We start from the raw sequence: 21,787 nt of genomic DNA on the forward strand, positions 1-21,787 counted from the left end.
TATGTATGAACTCCAGTGCTAAAACACAGGCTTCCTTCTCTTTCTCATGCACAGCTCAGAGTAAATTTATGATTTATGGCTAACAAGGGAATTGTTGATGCCTTTTGGGCCTGGGTGATTTCAGGATGCATCCTGCTGAACCCCTGCATAGTACTCCCTAAATGGCTTGCCTTGCCCCACCTAACCCCTGTAATGATGTGAAAAGAAAGCCCACAGTTTCATACAGATATCTCTCCTTTCAACATCTCTGGCTGGTTGCAGATGTCTTGTCTGCTGATCTGTGGTCTTAAAAGCATGCAATATAAAGGACACAATCACTGAAGCTGCACATAATAAATATTTTCCCAGCAACACAAACATTTCTTGTTTCACTAAATAACTAAATACAGTGAGTTTATTATATCAAAAATATTGGACATTTAGGCTGTACATTAGATTGCCTCTTGCTAAACAAGAGTATCATTTGACAGGGACTGTATTCCCATCGTGTGAATCCTGAATCAAGGGAAAGTTCTCAAAAAGAGACTTTTACCCATACACTAAAACTAAAGTAGCCAATCACACTTTTTTGTATTTTTTTTTCAAAGTTGCCTTTAATTTGATTAATAATCAGTTTTTCTGGGTCAGAAGAGGATTGTCTGTGGGTGTCTGTGCTTAGTTTTTCTCAGAACTAACTCTGCAGCTGTTAGTTTACACAGAATTAGCTCAGTGTCTGCTGTGTCCTCATATTTCTTAGAAAGCTGAAGCTCAGTTCTGTGGAACTTTGATAACCTTCTAGTTTTTTAATTGCATTCCAGCTTGTGTTACTGCTGCATAGCTGTGCAACCATTGGACAAATTGTTGTGTTCTGCTTGTTAAAATCAATCAACTGAGCACAGCAGGAAAAAGGCTATGACTGTTTGCAACGTAAGTGCTTAATTTGTGTTTGAATAAGAATATATCCCTTCTCAGATGAAGGGCATTGGTATGGTTGTTAAATGCTATATATCTTTAAGCCATGTAAAAATGTACCTTCTATAATATATTTTCTCCTATTCCTACATCCTGTGGAGGATCCTGTGTGTGAGATATGCATCAATTTGCCAAGGACTTGTCATGAAAAGTTCCTGGAGAAGAATATACTTTTCTTGTACTGAGTCCATGACAAACAGCAGCATGAAACATATGAACTCTTCTGAAGACTAAAACATTCCTGTTGTGTCACTTCTCTGCTCTGTGTTCACAAGGGACCATTACTGATTAAAAGGTCTAATCTGTAATTGTTCATGTCTATTGTCGTTAGCCATTTGTTAATTTCTTTGTACAGACAAAAGCAAGAATCTGAAAACATGATGGCGAAACAGTAGTGTGTGCAGGAACTTCTCTAAAACTCACTTAGAATTATGTAGAACATTCTTAAAACAAGACATATTAAATTATCTATTAAGTTAATAAACTGTTATTTTAGCAGTTAGAAAATCTTATTTGAAAGCTTTAAAAACTGGGGTGGAGGGGATTTTCACATAAAATCTCAAAATTCAAACTGTTCAAATAAATAGATCTGCAATGCCCCCAAGTGACAAATCAAGGAAATAACACTTGGACTATTCCACAGTCAACAGGTTTTATATTTCTTCTTCATCTTTCTCTCTCTCAGTTCTGTTAGGTTCAGTTTATTTTATAGACATGAATGTCAGGAAAATGAAGTTGCCCACGCAACTGAAACCAGAACTGGTGCTTCACAGAAATGTCATAGAAGAATCATTTTAGTTCCACAAACAACCTAATGGCAAGAGGTTTAAACATTTCAAAATAATTAATTGTGGACCCACTTGGTTCTGTATTGTTAACATAACTTGTAAATTGTTTATGTATTTTTTTAAGCATTACAGCATCTCTAGGTTCTCTAAGATTTTTACATATTTAATATTTGGGGTTCTAGACTGTTGGTCAGACAAAACAACATGTTACAATATGCCAACTTAGGATTTGGGAAATTGTAATGGGCGTTTCTTCTTACTGTTTTCTGAGGTCTTATAGACTGAAGGATTAATCAATGATAAAAAGAAACATTAGTTGCAGCTCTAATTTTATGCTATTATCTGCCACCAAACGAAATGATTCCGGTAAAAATGAAGAACTTTTTGTACTATAAGGAACCACATGAAGACATTGAAAAACCTCTTCCTAAACAGAGAGGCTCTTCCATAGGTGATGGTGCTTTGAAAAAACAAAATGCCTTCTTCTAAAACCATTCAAAAACCATTATTTTTCTGAGTGTAGGTAAAAAGCACAAGAAAATGGGACAACAGGACAGAACAATAATGTTTCCTGTGTTTCACATAAAAACAATTATCTAGTCATAGTTTAACATTTAGTGATATTGTTTGACCTATGTGTCTCTCAGTTTGTGATACGCAGTAACATGTTGAGTAAAACTACACTCTTTCTCATCCTAAAAATTTTAAGTCCCGAAAACTTAATTGTAAATGTGAATCATGTTTGCCAGATATCTAAAAGTCAGTCTTTGTGCTGCAATTAGCGTTTAGATAACTGTAATGGAGTAAGCTTATACCTGTCAAGAAAATGCAGAATAAACTTAGAGTGGCTGTTCTCTTGATTGTTTTCCTCTCAGTTACAGATTGAACCTATTCCTCTACCACCTTTTCCACCACCAGAAAAACACGAATATGAGAAGACCCTCTAAAGTTGTGAGGCAACAGAATATTTTCCAGAAACTTCTATATGTTCTATATTTTCCGCCTGTTACCACTAGTTCTCTTCCAATCTGATCCATGTGAAAATGTCATTTACATTCCATGCATAAGGTATCCTAATGTCTCGCTATTGTTTTATTCATGAGGTCTGTACTCGAGTATGATCCTTGTAGTTAGAAGTGGACACTGCATTCGAGTGAAGGCTGCCATACAACCCTCATTAAATGTGCTAGGTTTTCTCAGCTGCAGTTAGTCAGGAGTTTGGACCTCTGTTGATTTAAATAATGGAGTCTGGTATCACTCATTGTGTTATAATTAATTCATTCTAATTTCAAGCACTGCATTTAATTACACAGATTTTGATTTGTAATATTTACCATTTGTGCCAGAGGACTGTTATCACTTAAGGTCTTGCCTTAATGTTAGTCATAACTTAGGTAATGATAGACACCTGTGAGGTCCCTACGGCCAGAGAAGTTGCATAACCCCTAATTCCAATGGCATATCCAACCACACTATACAGGGAAACCTAAAGGGAAATGCAGAGTGTAATATTTTATGACATTCTATCACTTCTTTCTAACAAAAAGGAATAATTACTGCACATCTACAACAGAATGAACTTCATGAAACAACTAACTATGCACTATTTTGGAAATGCTAATGGAAGATCAAGACCAGAAATCCCAAATCAGTGATGAATCATACACCTACAGTGCAAAGAATTAATGAGGTTGTCGATTCTGGATTGTGGAATCCGATATTTCCTGAAGGCTTTGACAAAGGGCTGTTAATTGTGTACCAACCTGACTTCTGCACAACACAACTGATGGTTCCAACCCCATAAAGAAATCAAGAAATTCCACAAATTAACCTTGACACAGTGCCTTGTGAAAGTATTCGGCCCCCTTGAACTTTTCAACCTTTTGCCACATTTCAGCCTTCAAACATAAAGATATAAAATTTTAATTTTTTGTCAAGAATCAGCAACAAGTGGGACACAATCGTGAAGTGGAATGAAATTTATTGGATATTTTAAACTTTAACAAATAAAAACCTGAAAAGTGGGGCGTGCAATATTATTCGACCCCCTTGCATTAATATTTTGTAGCGCCACCTTTTGCTGCAATTACAGCTGCAAGTTGCTTGGGGTATGTCTCTATCAGTTTTGCACATCGAGAGACTGAAATTCTTGCCCATTCTTCTTTGCAAAACAGCTCGAGCTCAGTGAGGTTGGATGAAGAGCGTTTGTGAACAGCAGTCTTCAGCTCTGCCCACAGATTCTCGATTGGATTCAGGTCTGGACTTTGACTTGGCCATTCTAACACCTGGATATGTTTATTTGTGAACCATTCCATTGTAGATTTGGCTTTATGTTTTGGATCATTGTCCTGTTGGAAGATAAATCTCCATCCCAGTCTCAGGTCTTTTGCAGACTCCAACAGGTTTTCTTCCAGAATGCTCCTGTATTTGGCTCCATTCATCTTCCCATCAATTTTAACCATCTTCCCTGTCCCTGCTGAAGAAAAGCAGGCCCAAACCATGAGGCTGCCACCACCATGTTTGACAGTGGGGATGGTGTGTTCAGGGTGATGAGCTGTGTTGCTTTTACGCCAAACATATCATTTTGCATTGTGGCCAAAAAGTTTGATTTTGGTTTCATCTGACCAGAGCACCTTCTTCCACATGTTTGGTGTGTCTCCCAGGTGGCTTGTGACAAACTTCAAACCAGACTTTTTATGGATATCTTTGAGAAATGGCTTTCTTCTTGCCACTCTTCCATAAAGGCCAGATTTGTGCAGTGTACGACTGATTGTTGTCCTATGGACAGACTCTCCCACCTCAGCTGTAGATCTCTGCAGTTCATCCAGAGTGATCATGGGCCTCTTGGCTGCATCTCTGATCAGTCTTCTCCTTGTTCGAGGTGAAAGTTTAGAGGGACGGCCGGGTCTTGGTAGATTTGCAGTGGACTGATACTCCTTCCATTTCAATATGATTGCTTGCACAGTGCTCCTTGAGATGTTTAAAGCTTGGGAAATCTTTTTGTATCCAAATCCGACTTTAAACTTCTCCACAACAGTATCTCGGACCTGCCTGGTGTGTTCCTTGGTCTTCATGATGCTCTCCGCACTTTAAACAGAACCCTGAGACTATCACAGAGCAGGTGCATTTATACGGAGACTTGATTACACACAGGTGGATTCTATTTATCATCATCAGTCATTTAGGACAACGTTGGATCATTCAGAGATCCTCACTGAACTTCTGGAGTGAGTTTGCTGCACTGAAAGTAAAGGGGCCGAATAATATTGCACACCCCACTTTTCAGTTTTTTATTTGTTAAAAAAGTATAAAATGTCCAATAAATTTCATTCCACTTCACGATTGTGTCCCAATTGTTGTTGATTCTTGACAAAAAATTAAAATTTTATATCTTTATGTTTGAAGCCTGAAATGTGGCGAAAGGTTGAAAAGTTCAAGGGGGCCGAATACTTTCGCAAGGCACTGTAAGGCACATCTGTGAAGTGAAAGCCATTTCAGGTGACCACCTCATGAAGCTCATGGCGAGAATGCCAAGAGTGTGCAAAATAGTGATCAAAGCAAAGGGTGGCTATTTTGAAGAAAATAAAATTTTTGTTTTATTTTCTGACTTATTTCACATAATTTGTTTACTACATAATTCCATATGTGTTCATTCATAGTTCTGATCCATTCAGTGAGAATCTTGAATTCAAACAGACATGAAAATACAGAAAACCCATGAGTTGTGTCCAAACATGTACATTTGGGGATCAAAGGTGACTTTGAAGTTGAATCTTATATGCTGTATGATTGTAACTGCACACATACGCTATATATCCACTAGGTGGTAGGCTTTAATTGATCAATCTAAAAGGGTACTTGACAATAGTTATACTTTCAAATAAATATGGACGATTTTTGCAAGTGATTTATCAAAATGTTTATATTAGAATATTTAGGTGTCACCCACTCTATTGACACAAAATTGACACTTCTGCATAAATAATGTCGGAATACTGAGTGCATCAGTGAGAAAGAGATAATCTCTCGAAAACACAATTCAACAGTAGCTCACAATTAGGGGCGATACCTACTGGGCTAGTAATGATTTCAGAAGAAGCCCAACCTTGCACCATTCAGAACAACATTGTCGTAAATCTCAGATCGGTTACATCTTCCCGATTACCCTTGATGGGAGGTGTTTTTGTCGAGGCAACGTCAGCAATGCATCCAACGGTTTAAATTCAACATCCAGCTGTACGGGACGCGCTGTACTACAAACCAGGCTCACCCAACGTGCTCTAAAGTGAACGTAGTGACGTAACCTCTTTGTGTTGGCAAATCATGGTGTACGCTGGGCGGGCATTGTGAAGCTGTAGTTGAGTGTTAGCAGGCTAACTAGAGAAAGAAAGCTAACTAATCGTGAGAGTGGAAGTGGAGCTAACGTTAAAGGAAAGACAACTGTCAAAACAGCAAGGGGAACAGAAATTTTAGTGGCGTGATAATTCTGTTAGATGGCTACACAATCAGATTTCTAGCAAGTTAAGCAAAGACCGTGTTTGTCAGATGCCCGAGGAGCATTTTGGATACTACATCGATTGTCCCATTTCCTAACGGAAACCATTTCTGGACAGACAGTTCGTGCTAGCTATCCTAGCTAAGTGAATAATCCAGGAGACTTTTCATTGTCACCTAAAAACCCAAACTGAATGTTTTGTCTGTCATGAGTCCGGCCGGGTGCTCCCATGTGAACGGTTATAAGGTGGATAATTGGAAACAAAATCTTCGAGTCATATACCAATGCTTTGTTTGGAGTGGTACTGCTGAGACCAGGAGACGCAAGGTAAAAACACAGGAACTGCAACGTTAGCTTCGGAAACAGAAGTGAAATAATTTTGATGTAGCACGCAGACAGACACAGAACTGGAGTGCAAATGATGTCCCACATGAAGCACAATCACTGAATGGACTGAGCAAAATGAAGGTCTTGCTAAGACTGTCCTCATGCAGCAGTAATGTTGTAGTACTATGGTTAGCCAGCTAGGTTATCACCGGTGAGTTAGCTAGCAAGACTCTGCTTGGTGAGTTGCGGATACTTAGCAGTAATAGTTTGTCTTTTCTATCTGAAACAACGATAATTAAACCTTTCTATCTTCAGCCAGTTGGTTGGGTTAGCGGAGCGGTTAGCTGGATGACTAAACTTAGGTTCTTGAAGAGTTATGGCCACGGGTTAACACTAACACACCGAGAAAACCCATTGTGTCTGTACACACACGAACACACGCTCAAACTGGGTCTACACAAGAGCGGGTTTCTCATGAGCATCCTATGTCAGTGTTTTTTCTGCCGTGGTCATCCACTTACGATGCTGAAATTTCAGCTGATTGCCTTACTGCCAATTTGTTTTTTGGGCTTATCCCACACCTGCTCGGCCTGCACAGTTCCGAATTAGCTCTCTACATTGTGATGTCATCAGTGGACTGTATTACAATTTCTCTTACTTTCCAACCCTTAATCTTCCTTTATGTCAACTTCCTTCTTTTTGTTTGGTTTTGTGCCATGATGTTCACATTGAAAGACAGTTTTAGTTTCAGTGAGGACTGGCAACAATTATTTGTCACTTGCTCATAAGAAATCCATGCCTTTCTTACATATGTCATGCATTTTTATGTCGTTGTGATAAAATAGGTGCTTCAGAGTGATGCAGGATGGACAGAGCTGGTGAGTTGATGCTTTTTGCCTCCTTATCTTCTCTGACATATTGCAGGTAGTTTAGATGAGTATAAGCTGGCATTGCTTTCTCTCCTCCTGCTCACCCACTTGCCTCAGTGTGTTTTCATTTAATGGACTGACTATTAGATGTAACACAATCCAGCAGGAGGAATCAACATTCTCTTTTCTGTTTGTTTCGATGCACTGTTGCAGCCAGAAAGATTACCTGGTGGGAAGGTGGAAACATGAGTGGAACAGCAAAAAGCATATCTCAGTTACATTGTGGGCATGTCAAAGCAATTAAGTCAATTGTAAATGGTCTCTGAACCTTTTGCTGATAAGGTGTTGTAGTGACACTGACATACTTTCCTCTGAACACAGTGCTCAAACTGCCTTAATTTTTTCTTTCAATACCCTGAAGTACAGCATAATTAAAACAGAAACTGCAGGGGGGCATTTGAAAATGTATGACACAATCCTAAACATTTGTCAGACAATGTTGTGGGTGACACTGCAACAATTTTATCAGTGTTTGATGAAGGTCAATTACACCTGCTTAATTTTTTGTTACCCTCTGCCTTACAAGAATGCAGTCAGTATGAGCTTAGTAGGTCGGTTGCAAATATGAGACTCATCAGAGGTGCTTTGTATTGCTTACTAAATATCAAGTAGTTTGTTTTTCCCCAAACTCCTGGCTATGTGTAACTGTTTCAAACATGGCTTTAAAAAACAAACAAAAAACTTCCGTATCACTTTTTAAAGCATTCCTGTGTTTTTTTTAGTTTTCCTGCCAGCCTTACTTTTTGTCACTGACTTTTTTTTTTTAGCCAGTCAGTGTATCAACAGCAATTACTACCTTTCACCTTTGATAAACACAATGGTAATGTATGAGGGGTATGGTGAAGTTTCACTTTCCACGTTTTTCATCCCCAGACATCTCTGTAATGCATGCATGATACATGAATAACCATCTCCAGGTCAGAATCCGCTAGTTGTCTTATTCCTAAAGGATAAATGTCAGTCTTCCATTGGAACCATTTAGGTATTTTTGCCATAGGCAGGTTTGTATACAATTTAAAACTGCCTTTGTTTTGTAATACCTTTATTGGTAATATAAAGCTGAGTTGGACTCTATTTTTACACTTTGTACTCCATCATTCCATGTCACCTGTCAGTGAATTTATTTTTCTTCCAAATGAGCACCACCTGCTTCTCCTGTATCCCTAGAATGACCAGCGTGAAGTAGGGCTGGGCGATAAATCGAATTAATTCGATTAATTCGATTAATTCGCATTTTTAAAACCTGACGATTTGAAAATTTGCGAAATCGTAAATCGAGGCGAGCTTAAATATATAACAATACAAATTCTTCTTCTGCCTTTCACGACTTGTGCACTGGCGTTTGCTTCCGCCTCTCATCTCCTTCCGCCAAAACACTCACATCGCCGACCCTGTCATGGCGGACAGAACAGCAGATGAAGAGTTGGTCGCGAGAAAAGAGCCTCATGTTACATCGATTATACGGAAATGGTTCGGCTTTGACAAGACTGACACATAGCAAACTACAGTCATGTGCAAGGTTTGCAAAAGTACTGTGAAAACGAAGAGTAGCTAGCCTAGCCACGCTAGACCCAGGTCTGAAGACGCAAGGGTCGAGGAACTCTCGACAGGGAGGGAGGCGGGCTAAAAGGTTGTCTTTCAAATCACTCTGCAGCAATTGGGTAGATATACAACCAATCAGCGCAACGAATAGGCTGACGTAGTTCCTAGAGCGCCGGAAATCAGAGGATGCAGGAGTTCGGTGAAGCCTTATTTATACAATCAATGGGTGAAGCTCAAGTATATTACAGACATGTTAACAGAAAGATTATTTAGAGTCGGTGCTAATGGAGCTCAACGACTGTTGTTGTTTTTGTTGTCGACCCTGGCAGAGAATTAAATTTGTTGCCGTAGGTTGTCTAGCACGGCTAGGCTAGTTGTTTCTGGTTGTTTCTGTCGGAATCGTTGCACCTCTGTCGTCGGGAGTGTGGCAAGACCAGGGTTGCCACCCGTTCCTTAAAATACGGAATCTTCCTTTATTTGACAATTAATTGTAGCGTCCCGTATTGATTCAATACGGGAGGCTAATTGTTCCGTATTTTCATAAATGTCCCATACACGTCTGTCACACACGCATCAAAACTGCATAATAAACAAAATAAAACACAGGAAATATTAAGGGCAGCCAGTTTCATCTTCCTTAGACCTATGTAGTGAGGACCCGATGCGACGTCCAGCAGGTCTGTTTGCCGGTTCTGCGGCGGGTTTCCTGGTTACAGACGCTGCTGCTCCCGCGTGTTTAAAAATGTCTACACCCGAAACTCCACCACATCCAAAGAAGCAAAAACGTTTTCAAAAGCACAGACTGGAAGACTGGAACCCTGGCAATAGGTACAGGGCAAACTGTGGTTTCTGTTGCTCATAGACTAGCTGAAGTAAGGCAGCATCAGGAGACAAACATGTAAGAAACATGAGAACAGAGAGAACCCAACCAGCAGGACACAGTTTATCATCATCTAATCATCTCCTGAAGTCCCTTTGGTAAGACTAATGTGGCCGTAGACTCTACAGTATTTTAGTGATTCAATAAATGCCTAAGTTGTTTATTAGTATTTTAAATGCTTTTGTTTTTTTAAATATAATTTATTTAATAGCCTGTATGTGATCAATAAATTACTTTTGCCTATCTAAAGAAAAACTCACTCAGAACTCTGATATGTTAACGGTACTAAATAAATACGTCAGCAAATACATTCATACACACATAAATAAGTTAATGCATTAACCGTGTAAAGATAAGATTTAGATGGGAAAAATATCTGTAGAGAATTTCTTTGTCCAGTATTCTGCATTCGGTTTTTGCAGAATCCGGTATTGTAGACTGGTATCAAGCTGCAGGAATAACACTGGTGTCAACCGGAGCCAGTTGAAGGCTGCAGTGATTCTGGTGACAGTACAGTGTATCAGAGTGAGGTTATTGAATATTTGTGTCTCTCTTCGCTGTTGCAGCAGTTTTGCAATTTGCAGGCGGTCCCTGTTCACAGCCGGCTGCTCATAGACACCAATGTTATTTCTGCAACTTGAAAGACAGCTACTTTTGATAAAACTGGGCTTGTAGCACATCTGCCTTACAACGATGGGGAAAGAGGCATCGTTTATGTTTTAACAATGTATGTCTAATGAGTTATTGATGCCGGAAGTCTGAATCTGTGAATGTCTTTTCAATTTGACTGAACTGTGGCCCTGAGGAGTCGTGGTGGGTGTCCTTTATTTTCGTTTCTGAAAGATGGCAACCCTAGGCATGGCTAGCACTAGCCATAGCAAACAGACCGCAAAGAAACAACAAAAATCAATTAAAATCATAATCATCCAAGATGACTAAAAAAATCGAGATTTTATTTTTTGGCCATATCGCCCTACCCTAGCGTGAAGTATTTGGCATTTAGCCTTTGCTAGCTTTGCGTCATTGCACACAATACTGTATCCAATACTGAAATAGAAGACATCTAGCTTTACATTTAACTGGGGCTGAAAGATGGATAAAAAGAGAAAGACGAGCCCCTGCTTTTGTTCACTTATTTAAGAAATGTCACCATGCGCTGAGTGAATCATTATATATCTACAGTGGTGATGCTGTTGCATTTTAAAATACAGCTATAGACAGAGTTGTTTGACAAATAGCATTTATAATCAGGTTTGCATACAAGAGCCTACGTTTAAGCTTCTGTCTGAAATGTTCTCTGTATTACTTATTTGTGCTTCAGGATGAATATATTTAAGAAGCCTTGTGCCTCACACCCTCCGTACTGAGTCTCATGTGAAATGCAGACCAGGTGTAGTGCTGCTCTAGTGGTACATAGACAGTGTATTCTCATGAGGTGAGATAAGGCACTTGTGGTTTTTATGTGCAGGCTTGAGTTAGGGCCAAGATGACTAAGACGGCTTTAACATCAGATACTGGTAATGTACCATTGTGGATTACGTATACAAAATCAGCTTCTGTCCTTGCTATATCAAAATCTCATTTGAATTGATGCCAGTGACATTGAGAGGTATTCTGAACATTACAATAGTTCATTGGACAAGAGCTTGTCACTGCACTGCTTACTGCATAGTCATCTTATAACAGCGACAAGCACTCTTGAAGAAGAGAGACACTTTTGACATAGAGGGAAGTTGAAGGGCATTATCATTCAACAACTTGGTTTCATTTGGCAGTGCCTAGTATCCTGAATTTCTGCATTTTCTTTTTTTCTCTGTAGTCTGTCCTCAGCAGCCTTCCTGCAAGCTCTCATAATCTCTACCTCAAGCAAAAATCAATTCCCAGGCGATGTGCAGGAACATAGATAGAAAACTTGTCACCTGCTCTGCACAAATAACAAAAGGATGGCAGTGAGAGGAGTTTGCAGGAGAGACATCATGACCCTGTGTGACTTAGAATCTGCTGTGTTTAATTTTGGTGACATAAATGTAGTTATTCTTAAACATAATGGCTCTAGAAAGAATGTCTCATTAACCTGGACATAACACAATATTTTACACTTACACAGTGTGTTAAATTGTACAAATTTGTTATTTTTTTAAGACTCTATCAGGCCTTAAGTATGACGTCCATATTTGATAAATATTTGTCTCTGCATCACCTATATCAAAATCATTGTTTAACTGTCTGTGACACAAATGCTCGAAGAGGAAAACAATTTAGTTCAAATTAAGCAGTCTATTAAAGATGTCCCAAAGTGCGATGACAAAAATAGACAAGTATGCAATTGTTTTCTCTTTGGTGTTAATGGGGATTTTTACTTCAGATAAATATTTCTTAATTTGATTTCACTTAATGCTTTGTTAGTTTCTGTTGTGACTGAGGCAGCCATGTGTCAAGGGCTATCTGTTTTTGGAAAGGTCCTAATTGGCAATGCCTGTTAGCCAGAGGGATTGCACTCAGTATAGACCAGGGGTCGGTAACCCGTGGCTCCGGAGCCGCATGCGGCTCTTTCGTCCCTCTGTTGCAGCTCCCTGTAGCTTTGGAAAATTATTAATCAGCAGGCTATTTATTTAAAATTTCTTTTATTTTAGTTTGTTAGTTTTAAAAATTTAATTCTAAATTTGAAGATTATTGTGATCTTGTAACATCAAAATAAAAAAATCTTAATTTTTGTCTGTCAAAATATGCGTCCCAGCCGTCAATCTCCAACACTCGCCAGCCTACGTGTTGTTATGAGAGTGTGTGGCTCCATTATGAGAGAGGGAGAGAGAGAGCAGCGTGTGTGTGCGTGCGTGCGTGCGTGCGTGCGTGCGTGCGTGCGTGCGTGCGTGCGTGCGTGCGTGCGTGCGTGCGTGCGTGTGTGTGAGAGAGGGGGAGAGTGAGATGTCTGAGCGACCCTGAATGCAGCACGAGTGAGGAAGACGGCAGTCGGTTCGGAGAGAAGAGGTGTGTAGCTGCTGGGTTAGCGTGGCTGTATGGTTCAGCCACTGTTAATTCGCAGTAAAGGCTGCAGTATTCTTCAATAAGGCCGGGCTCCTGTGTCTTTGCCTTCTACGACTGCTGAGGAAGTGAAGGGGGTTAACCCCGAAGTAACAACATTAACTTCGGACCTGGAGAACTGTCCTCCTCTGGGCTTCCTGACCACGTTCGGGAGCTGAGCAGGAAAGGTTAACAGTGTATTCATTTGGAGTCCTGTTGATCTTCGGATCCCAGTGTTTGCTCTACATTCATTCAGCAGTGGCTGGCCACCATTCCTAAATCCTAGCCGTCGCTCCTTCAAATTTCTTTCTTTTTTATTGTCGCAAATACACCACCGCCGCACGTCTCAGCCTTCACAGCAGAGTCCTGTACAAGTATATTTCATTTATATTTATCTGTCTACTACATTTACAGATTACTGCAAACTCAAAGTTCATTTATCGCGATAATATTCAATATTTTAAAGCTTTTTGTAAACTCAAGCACCTTTAGCATCTCGAAAAGTGGTCTATTATGGGATGGATACACTGCGGTGCTGCGGTGATCAGAAAACTATTTGTTGCACAATTTCCAAATAACCACGTTTTTATCCAAGCTGCCATCAGGAAGATTTTTTTAAAGAAACTTTCTGCTCAACACACTCAGAGTGTTCTTGTCTTCAATCACTGTTCACCAAACTTTGTTGTGCGCTGACAGTGCATCCTGTGAATCTTCTTCACGGCTGGAAAACAGACTTTAGGTTCATTAGTGCTACCTACCTGGCTGGAGTGTTCATCAGTGTTACCGGTGTGCCAGAAATTTGGGAACTGAGAAAGGTGCGGTTAAATACATAATTTTTTAATGCATAATTTTTTTATTAATTAATTAGTCAAAATTAACAAGGGCATAGAGGTAAAAAAAACGATATATGCAGTGTTGTCTTCATTTTAAATGCCAAAAGATTTTTGCGGCTCTTGGTGTTTTCTTTTCTGTGGGAAACGGGTCCAAATGGCTCTTGAGTGTTAAAGGTTGCCGACCCCTGGTATAGACAAAAACACTGTTCCAGATTTCAGATTAGAAGCTGTTGTTCTGAACTACTCCCTTTTTTGGCTTCCAGAGTCCTTTTCTTTATTTTGACCATTTTTAGTAATTGATATGAAGTTTTGAGTTATGTCACATGTGGCTAAGTAATTTTCTGATCTTTTCTCTCTTAATTGAGATTGATGTTCCACCACATTACCATGTGCCATTTAAGTAGAATTGGACAAAAAGATGTCAGAGCAGCCCGGGGACAGAAACCTGCCCTTGCTTTTAATGGCTGAATTCATTTTCTTTATATAGATTTCAGTTGGAGACCCTAACTCAAGTTATATTTATAATTTATGGTTTGTCGAATGGCTATGGTGGTGGAGGGATAGTGTGAATATTCATGAAGGTTTTTTTTTTTTTTTTATCTAGGCGGTTGCTCCATACAGCAGGATATGCTCAGTTCAGTATACTGGTCTACTAAAACACTGCCACAAAGAATGACTGTGTTATGCAGTAAAATCAGGGCTTTTCCCTTAGCTTGAGTGGAAACTGGAGAAGATGAAAGCATGGTAGGTGGGGTTGACAGGATCATGATTAGAGAACTGGCTGAAGTCATGCTTTATTTTCTAGTTTTGATAAATCATACAATACAAGGAACCATAACCCCACCCTCCCCCCACAAGTGCAAGCCTCCTTTCTGCATATGATGAAGGAATATAAGAGAGAGAAATCATTTGCTAGATGTTGCTGGGTATTTCAGAGGTAGGAAAATGGATATATTTTTAAGGATGACACATTTGTGTTGCTCCTGTTTTTAGTTGGCACACACATATGCACTGAGGCAAGGCCCATCCCAGAGAGCGGTTGATTTCTTTGCTATAAGGAGATCTCTTTGTCAGATCTGTCTCCATCACATCATAGGCCTGCTCCCTCACTCATCAGCATATGTTTGTAGCACTGGGATCTTTTCCTACAGACTCTTAATATTGGTTGCTCCTTCCTTTACTGCGTTCACTCCTACGCTGAATCTTCTTTTCTTTTCCTTGCTTTTAGTTTTTTTCTGTGCAAACCTGGTTCAGCTCACAATGCATGTTGCCTCTTGATTGTCCCGTTAAGTTGGTGTGAAAAACAATCCACTTGTATTGTTTATCTGTCAATAATTATAATACTGTGGTTATTACACAATACATTGACTGCTTTGTTAAACCACCAATTGGATATTTTCATCCCGAATTCCTAGATTCTAGTGAATTCATTTCCAAGCCTCTAATAGTCTCATTTTACCATCTTCTTATTCTGTCCTTTTTCCTCATCCCACTGCCTCGCAGACAACACTGTGGGTTTGATGTCAGGTGTTGTTTTCTGGCACTCATCCAGTCCTGAATCTCTGTATGCTCCCTGTCACTCCTAGGTCTGGCCGAATGTGGCTTTTGGTCTGTCAGTCACCACGGCTGTGACTCAGACTAAACAAATGGCAGAAGGTCTGTGAACTCCTCCCAGAGTAATTGTTGTCTTGGTGTGTTACCTTGGGATGTCCCTTTCGCATGTTATTTGCCTTCCTTTTTTTTTCCACCTAAAGAGGCTGGTGTAATATGTAGTCTGTATCGTATATCCTGGTATCTGTAGCATACTTGCTGTGTTCTTTATACTGTATTGCTAGATGTGCTTTCATCTGTGCCATTTTTTTTCTGGTGATATATGCTAAAGTAGCAAAAATGCTTGGTGTCTTACTAAGCTTTAGTAATCTTCTGCTAGGGAACAAACGTGTTCAAGTAGATGCAACATGGACATAGACACATAGGTAAAAGTGGAGGTCAAAGGCATAAGTGGAGTGCTCCATGAGGCTGTTTATTGGACAGTATCAGATGAGGAATAATGAGAACAATTTTCATATGAATGACATTTTGCAATGAGCATCACTTCAGTGTTAAATGTGAATCTGAGAGTTTTTTGGACTGTGGAAGACTTTGCATTTAGATTAAGCTAATCTCTCTGTAAGCTGTATCCAGCTCGAATGTCAGCCCCTCCTTGCAATATTTATTCACCCTTCCATTTTTTCCCCCTTCCACTGACCATTTCTTCTCTTTGCCCTTCCTTTGACTAGTGATACTTCTCATTTGAGAGGCTTTGGACAGGCATCAGTGGTACAAAGCATGCTAGTCATGGCCTGAGCCAGCCATTGACGCTGCTGTCCAGCCATCCCTTTGCACCACCATCTGGCTAATGAGCTGTCAGTCACCCACCAGTAGCTGACCAAGCCCAGAACCAAAAGGCAATCAATCTCTTTTACTGTGGACACTCAGTTATTCCCTATTGTTAAAACCTTGGATCCAAATGACAGCTTTTCTTTAGACTAATAATAATGGATTAGATTTATATAACGCTTTTCTATTCAGGCATACTCAAAGCGCGTACAATGAATCCATCATTCATTCACTCACACATTCTCACTCTGGTGGTGCTAAGCTACATTTGTAGCCACAGCTGCCCTGGGGCAGACTGACGGAAGCGTGGCTGCCAATCCGCGCCTACGGCCCCTCCGACCCCTCCGACCACCACCAACATTCACACACATTCATACACCAGTATGAGTAGCCGCACTGGATAGGCGGGTAAAGTGTCTTGCCCAAGGACACAACAGCACATGACTAGGTGAGAGCGGGAATCAAACCGCCGACCCTTTGATCACTGGACACCCCGCTCTACCACCTGATCCACAGCCACCTAGTTTTTAGACTAGGCAATCTGTCTAAAAAACGGTTGTCTGTCCTTAACTGATTTAATGAGCTATTCGCAGTTTCACTGTACCGGCCGTGTGTACGTAGACTTGTATGGCTTAATCTTTGAGACAAGCATATGCTACTGGCAGGATCAACCAGGTAGCCCAGAGAGACTAGAAAGATAAAGACTGTGGCATTAGACCCTTCCAAGATAGATTATTGCTTGAGTCTGCGTTATATATTCTCACTTTTAAAGACTCTGTAGTGCACTAATAGCCCCACTGTGCCTGTTATTCAGTAGTGCTCATACCCTTTCCTGCAGGTAATGTTTATGACTCTGTAGACCCTGATTGCTGCAGTGGGAATAGAGAAGAAATAAATATGCAATCTGACGATATAAAAGTTGGGGGAGGAGTTTTCCAAGCTTTCGTGCTGTGAGTGCTATGACTATAAGGAGTCCCTCTCCATTGTGGATGTGTGCGACTGAGTGAATGTGTATGCTATTTTAGTAGGGCTGGATCCGAATATCCAAATATTCGGTCGTGAAGGTGGTATCCGAATATTCATTTCGAGATCTGAATATTCAGATGAACACCCCCACCCCACAACGTCGGGCGTTACGATATGAATCTAGAGTGTTCCCAAGAAGTATTAGTAGCCTGCACTAGAAATAAAGTAGCCTGCAACACTTTTGTGTAATGGTGGCGCGCAGCGCAACAAAGCACGCAAGATCTAGGGGGGTTTGAGGGCATGCCCCCCAAGAAAATTTTGATTTTTTTAGTGCTATTTGGTGGCCTCTGGTGCATTTTATTTGTGTAATTTAACATTTTTCTAGCACTTGGTTTTGTCATGTGATTTGTGTATTTAAGTACATTTCATCAAAATGTGAGTTTTAAGTACACAATTTTAATGCAAACTGCACTTTCACCAGTAGTATGTGTGTCTGGTCTCTTAGTAAACCTCTGTAGTATGCTGTCTGGCTTGTAACATAACTGCATGTTTAGCATAGATGTTGTGCATCTTTCTGTATGTTTGGTTTTGGGAAAATATTAATTAACCTAATTTAATGACTATGTGTGAGACCTTAACTACGGGATCATAGACTGGCTGAGTGACTGCTAGCTCTGAAAACAAAAAGTCATTGATTATTATACAGCGGATCAGAACATAAATTAAAAAGTCAAAATGCCCAGAATGTTTGTCTAAGTCCAGATGTGAAAAAAATTGGCCAGGACTTCCCCTGTATTTTATCATTTCACTCATCTTACAAAATATTTACAATCATTTAGAGCATTAATGAAAAAGGCTAAATTAGATCTATATGGGTAGGACCCAGAATATTTTCTAAGTCCAGACATGAAATCATAGCAGCTCCCAGCGCAAACGTAATGCACGTAATCACCAAATTCACTTCCTGTTTATGGTTTGAAGATGCAGACATGTGCGATACCATAGACATATATAAATAGTAGATGCCGCATCGACCGCTACTGCCTATTGAGGCTGACGAGCGGTGGGGTCACCATCTTGGACCGGTCACCCGTTTCACTCAGCACTGTTTGACAGCGCATTTAATCTACCTTAACTCTGAATATTAAACTGATAATGAGAACCAAATAATGGCAGTAAAGTCAATTATTTTAATAATTTGAAGAGACATTATATGGTTACGCTATACCGGGCTTTGCAAAAGTTCTGTTACACGGTTTCATGATCTTTAGAGACGTTTACATGTCGGAGTGAAAAATTCCATTAAACAAACTGAAAGTTCTACCTTATAGGCAGGTGTCCTTAATACAATTTTTTTCTCCGATGAAGTTGTATCAAGATGGAAGTCAAAAGAGTTGAGATATCTGCTTCACAGAACCCCGAGCGGCGTCTACTCTTTATTATGTCTATGTGCGATACTAATGTCTCTCATTTACCAATAAAAATTACTGCTGAAGACCATGATAAACAATTAATTCACTGATGTTCTTCACCAAAGCGGAGCTAAACTGTTTTACAACCGTGCAATATTGTGGTGGAATACAGAAAAAAGAAAAAAAAATAATCGATTGATACACACTTTAAAAAAAAATTAAAAAAAATCACGAAACATATTAGAACGACTGAAATGAGCGGACAACAGACCAGACAAATCTCCATGATGGAAACTGTTGCATCCAGATCCGTTAGAGCACTGAAAGAATGAGGAAAATTAGATTAATTATTCCACCCAAGAGTGGAGAGAAATGTCTGTGGCGGAGGGTCGACCACCGCCTGAGCGGGACGCGACCCCGGGCTACGCGCTCCGTGGTCGGACAACTGGGGCAGACGGGGCGTCTCGGTCTCGTCGCTGAGAGCCACGGCGGAGTTATGTGACGATCAGCGTGTGTGAATCATTTCCTTGTTACCCACATCACTCAAAACGGACTCAGGGATTTGAATGAAGTTTTCAGGGTCGGTCAGAAATAACACAAGGACCAAGTGATTAGACTTCGGCAGTGATACGGCTTGAAGTTTGGATCCACGTATAGGTTGTGGGAGAGCAATCCGCGGACAGATGAGCGCTAATCCGCGGGCCGCGGTCGCTCTCGGAACACTCTGATATGAACCAATCCTAAAATTCGGCTCAGCTTACCCCTACCACGTCGTTGCGAACCAAACCGAATCAAATATTCGATTCGTTCCTCTGTTGTGAGCATCTGCAAGTTTTGACAAATGATCTTGCAGCCTTTAGTTAACATGGAGCGCCACTGTTAACCATCTGTGCAGACAAGTAAACAGTCTTATGCATGAGCTGCCTTCTTGCCAGTGTTGTTACTGGTTGATTTATTTTTTTGTAGCCTGTCTGTCTACCCACTAATGAATCTAATGATGATTGGCTTGGTGCTATTGTGTGATGAGGCTTTCTGCATGGTTACCTTTTGAGATAGTGTGGCTGTTTTTTTTAATGCATGTATGTTTAGTGTGTAGGGATGCTGCGATCCTACTTTTTGGATTCCGATCCGATACCGATGTTTAAGCCCTAGAACGGATCCGATACCAGCGCATATTTTTGTCTCTCTGTTTTGACCATAAGGTTCACTTTTTGTACTTATTTTGTAGTGTAATATAAAAGAAAAGGTTTGATCAAGTGACATCACTCAAAATGAAACTAACATCCTTCCCAAGATGAATAGACCACAATAGTGAGTTATTATAACAAAGCTTAAACCATTTATTAAATATTTAATTTTTAACATAAAATAGGCAGTAACAGAATAAATAAATGAATAACATTTCTGTCATAACATCTCTACTGTCAGTGGCAGCCTTGTGCTACTGCAAAATTTGGAACTGCATGGACCAAACATAGGTCAACTGGCCAACTGTTCAAAGTCCAGGGCTCAAATCTCAATTCAGTGCAACATGATGCAGTCAAACAGTAAACTAAACTGAGTGAAAACTGAGAAACAAAAATTGATCAGTCAGTAATGAACTCCTCCTACTCCACTTCCTGCAGCATGGAGTGGAGATTTTTTTTCAAGAATATGAGCATTTCAGCATGCTCAGCTGTCAGTCTGCTCCTTGTCTCATCGACAATAATTGACGCTGTGCTAAAGAGTCTCTCGCTCTCAACGCTCGTGCAGGGAGCACAAAGGAACTTAGCTGCTGTTGTGGTCAGGGTGGGGAATCGAGCCCTGTTGACTTCTCAGTAATGGAGAGGATTATTCTTGCACTCAAGAAGACCCTCGCTGAGGTACAGTGCCTTGTGAAAGTATTCGGCCCCCTTGAACTTTTCAACCTTTCGCCACATTTCAGGCTTCAAACATAAAGATATAAAATTTTAATTTTTTGTCAAGAATCAACAACAAGTGGGACACAATCGTGAAGTGGAACGAAATTTATTGGATATTTTAAACTTTTTTAACAAATAAAAACCTGAAAAGTGGGGTGTGCAATATTATTCGGCCCGCTTGGGGTATGTCTCTATCAGTTTTGCACATCGAGAGACTGAAATTCTTGCCCATTCTTCCTTGCAAAACAGCTCGAGCTCAGTGAGGTTGGATGGAGAGCGTTTGTGAACAGCAGTCTTCAGCTCTGCCCACAGATTCTCGATTGGATTCAGGTCTGGACTTTGACTTGGCCATTCTAACATCTGGATATGTTTATTTGTGAACCATTCCATTGTAGATTTGGCTTTATGTTTTGGATCATTGTCCTGTTGGAAGATAAATCTCCATCCCAGTCTCAGGTCTTTTGCAGACTCCTACAGGTTTTCTTCCAGAATGCTCCTGTATTTGGCTCCATTCATCTTCCCATCAATTTTAACCATCTTCCCTGTCCCTGCTGAAGAAAAGCAGGCCCAAACCATGAGGCTGCCACCACCATGTTTGACAGTGGGGATGGTGTGTTCAGGGTGATGAGCAGTGTTGCTTTTACGCCAAACATATCGTTTTGCATTGTGGCCAAAAAGTTCGATTTTGGTTTCATCTGACCAGAGCACCTTCTTCCACGTGTTTGGTGTGTCTCCCAGGTGGCTTGTGGCAAACTTCAAAAGAGACTTTTAATGGATATCTTTGAGAAATGGCTTTCTTCTTGCCAGTCTTCCATAAAGGCCAGATTTGTGCAGTGTACGACTGATTGTTGTCCTATGGCCAGACTCTCCCACCTCAGCTGTAGATCTCTGCAGTTCATCCAGAGTGGTCATGGGCCTCTTGGCTGCATCTCTGATCAGTCTTCTGAAAGTTTAGAGGGACGGCCGGGTCTGGGTAGATTTGCAGTGGTCTGATACTCCTTCCATTTCAATATGATTGCTTGCACAGTGCTCCTTGAGATGTTTAAAGCTTGGGAAATCTTTTTGTATCCAAATCCGACTTTAAACTTCTCCACAACAGTATCTCGGACCTGCCTGGTGTGTTCCTTGGTCTTCATGATGCTCTCTGCAGTTTAAACAGAACCCTGAGACTATCACAGAGCAGGTGCATTTATACGGAGACTTGATTACACACAGGTGGATTCTATTTATCATCATCAGTCATTTAGGACAACATTGGATCATTCAGAGATCCTCACTGAACGTCTGGAGTGAGTTTGCTGCACTGAAAGTAAAGGGGCCGAATAATATTTCACACCCCACTTTTCAGTTTTTTATTTGTTAA

General features: G+C 40.4%; 1 protein-coding gene across 2 annotated transcripts in view; it reads left to right on the forward strand.

The window, feature by feature from the left end:
• Positions 1-6,066: 6,066 nt before the first annotated feature.
• LOC110970142 (ubiquitin carboxyl-terminal hydrolase 22-like) overlaps positions 6,067-21,787 on the forward strand; it is a 49,420-nt gene continuing 33,699 nt past the window's right edge. Inside the window, exons 1-2 of one of the 2 annotated variants that reach the window (XM_051941296.1) lie at positions 6,067-6,561; positions 7,407-7,439. In XM_051941296.1, coding sequence (XP_051797256.1) covers positions 6,442-6,561; positions 7,407-7,439 — 153 coding nt within the window. In that variant the 5' untranslated portion in view covers positions 6,067-6,441. The remainder of the gene's footprint in view (positions 6,562-7,406; positions 7,440-21,787) is intronic. The other variant, XM_051941297.1, reaches the window with a different exon arrangement.

Source organism: Acanthochromis polyacanthus, chromosome 21, assembly GCF_021347895.1.
Source record: "Acanthochromis polyacanthus isolate Apoly-LR-REF ecotype Palm Island chromosome 21, KAUST_Apoly_ChrSc, whole genome shotgun sequence".
In the NCBI taxonomy this organism is placed as follows: domain Eukaryota; kingdom Metazoa; phylum Chordata; class Actinopteri; family Pomacentridae; genus Acanthochromis; species Acanthochromis polyacanthus.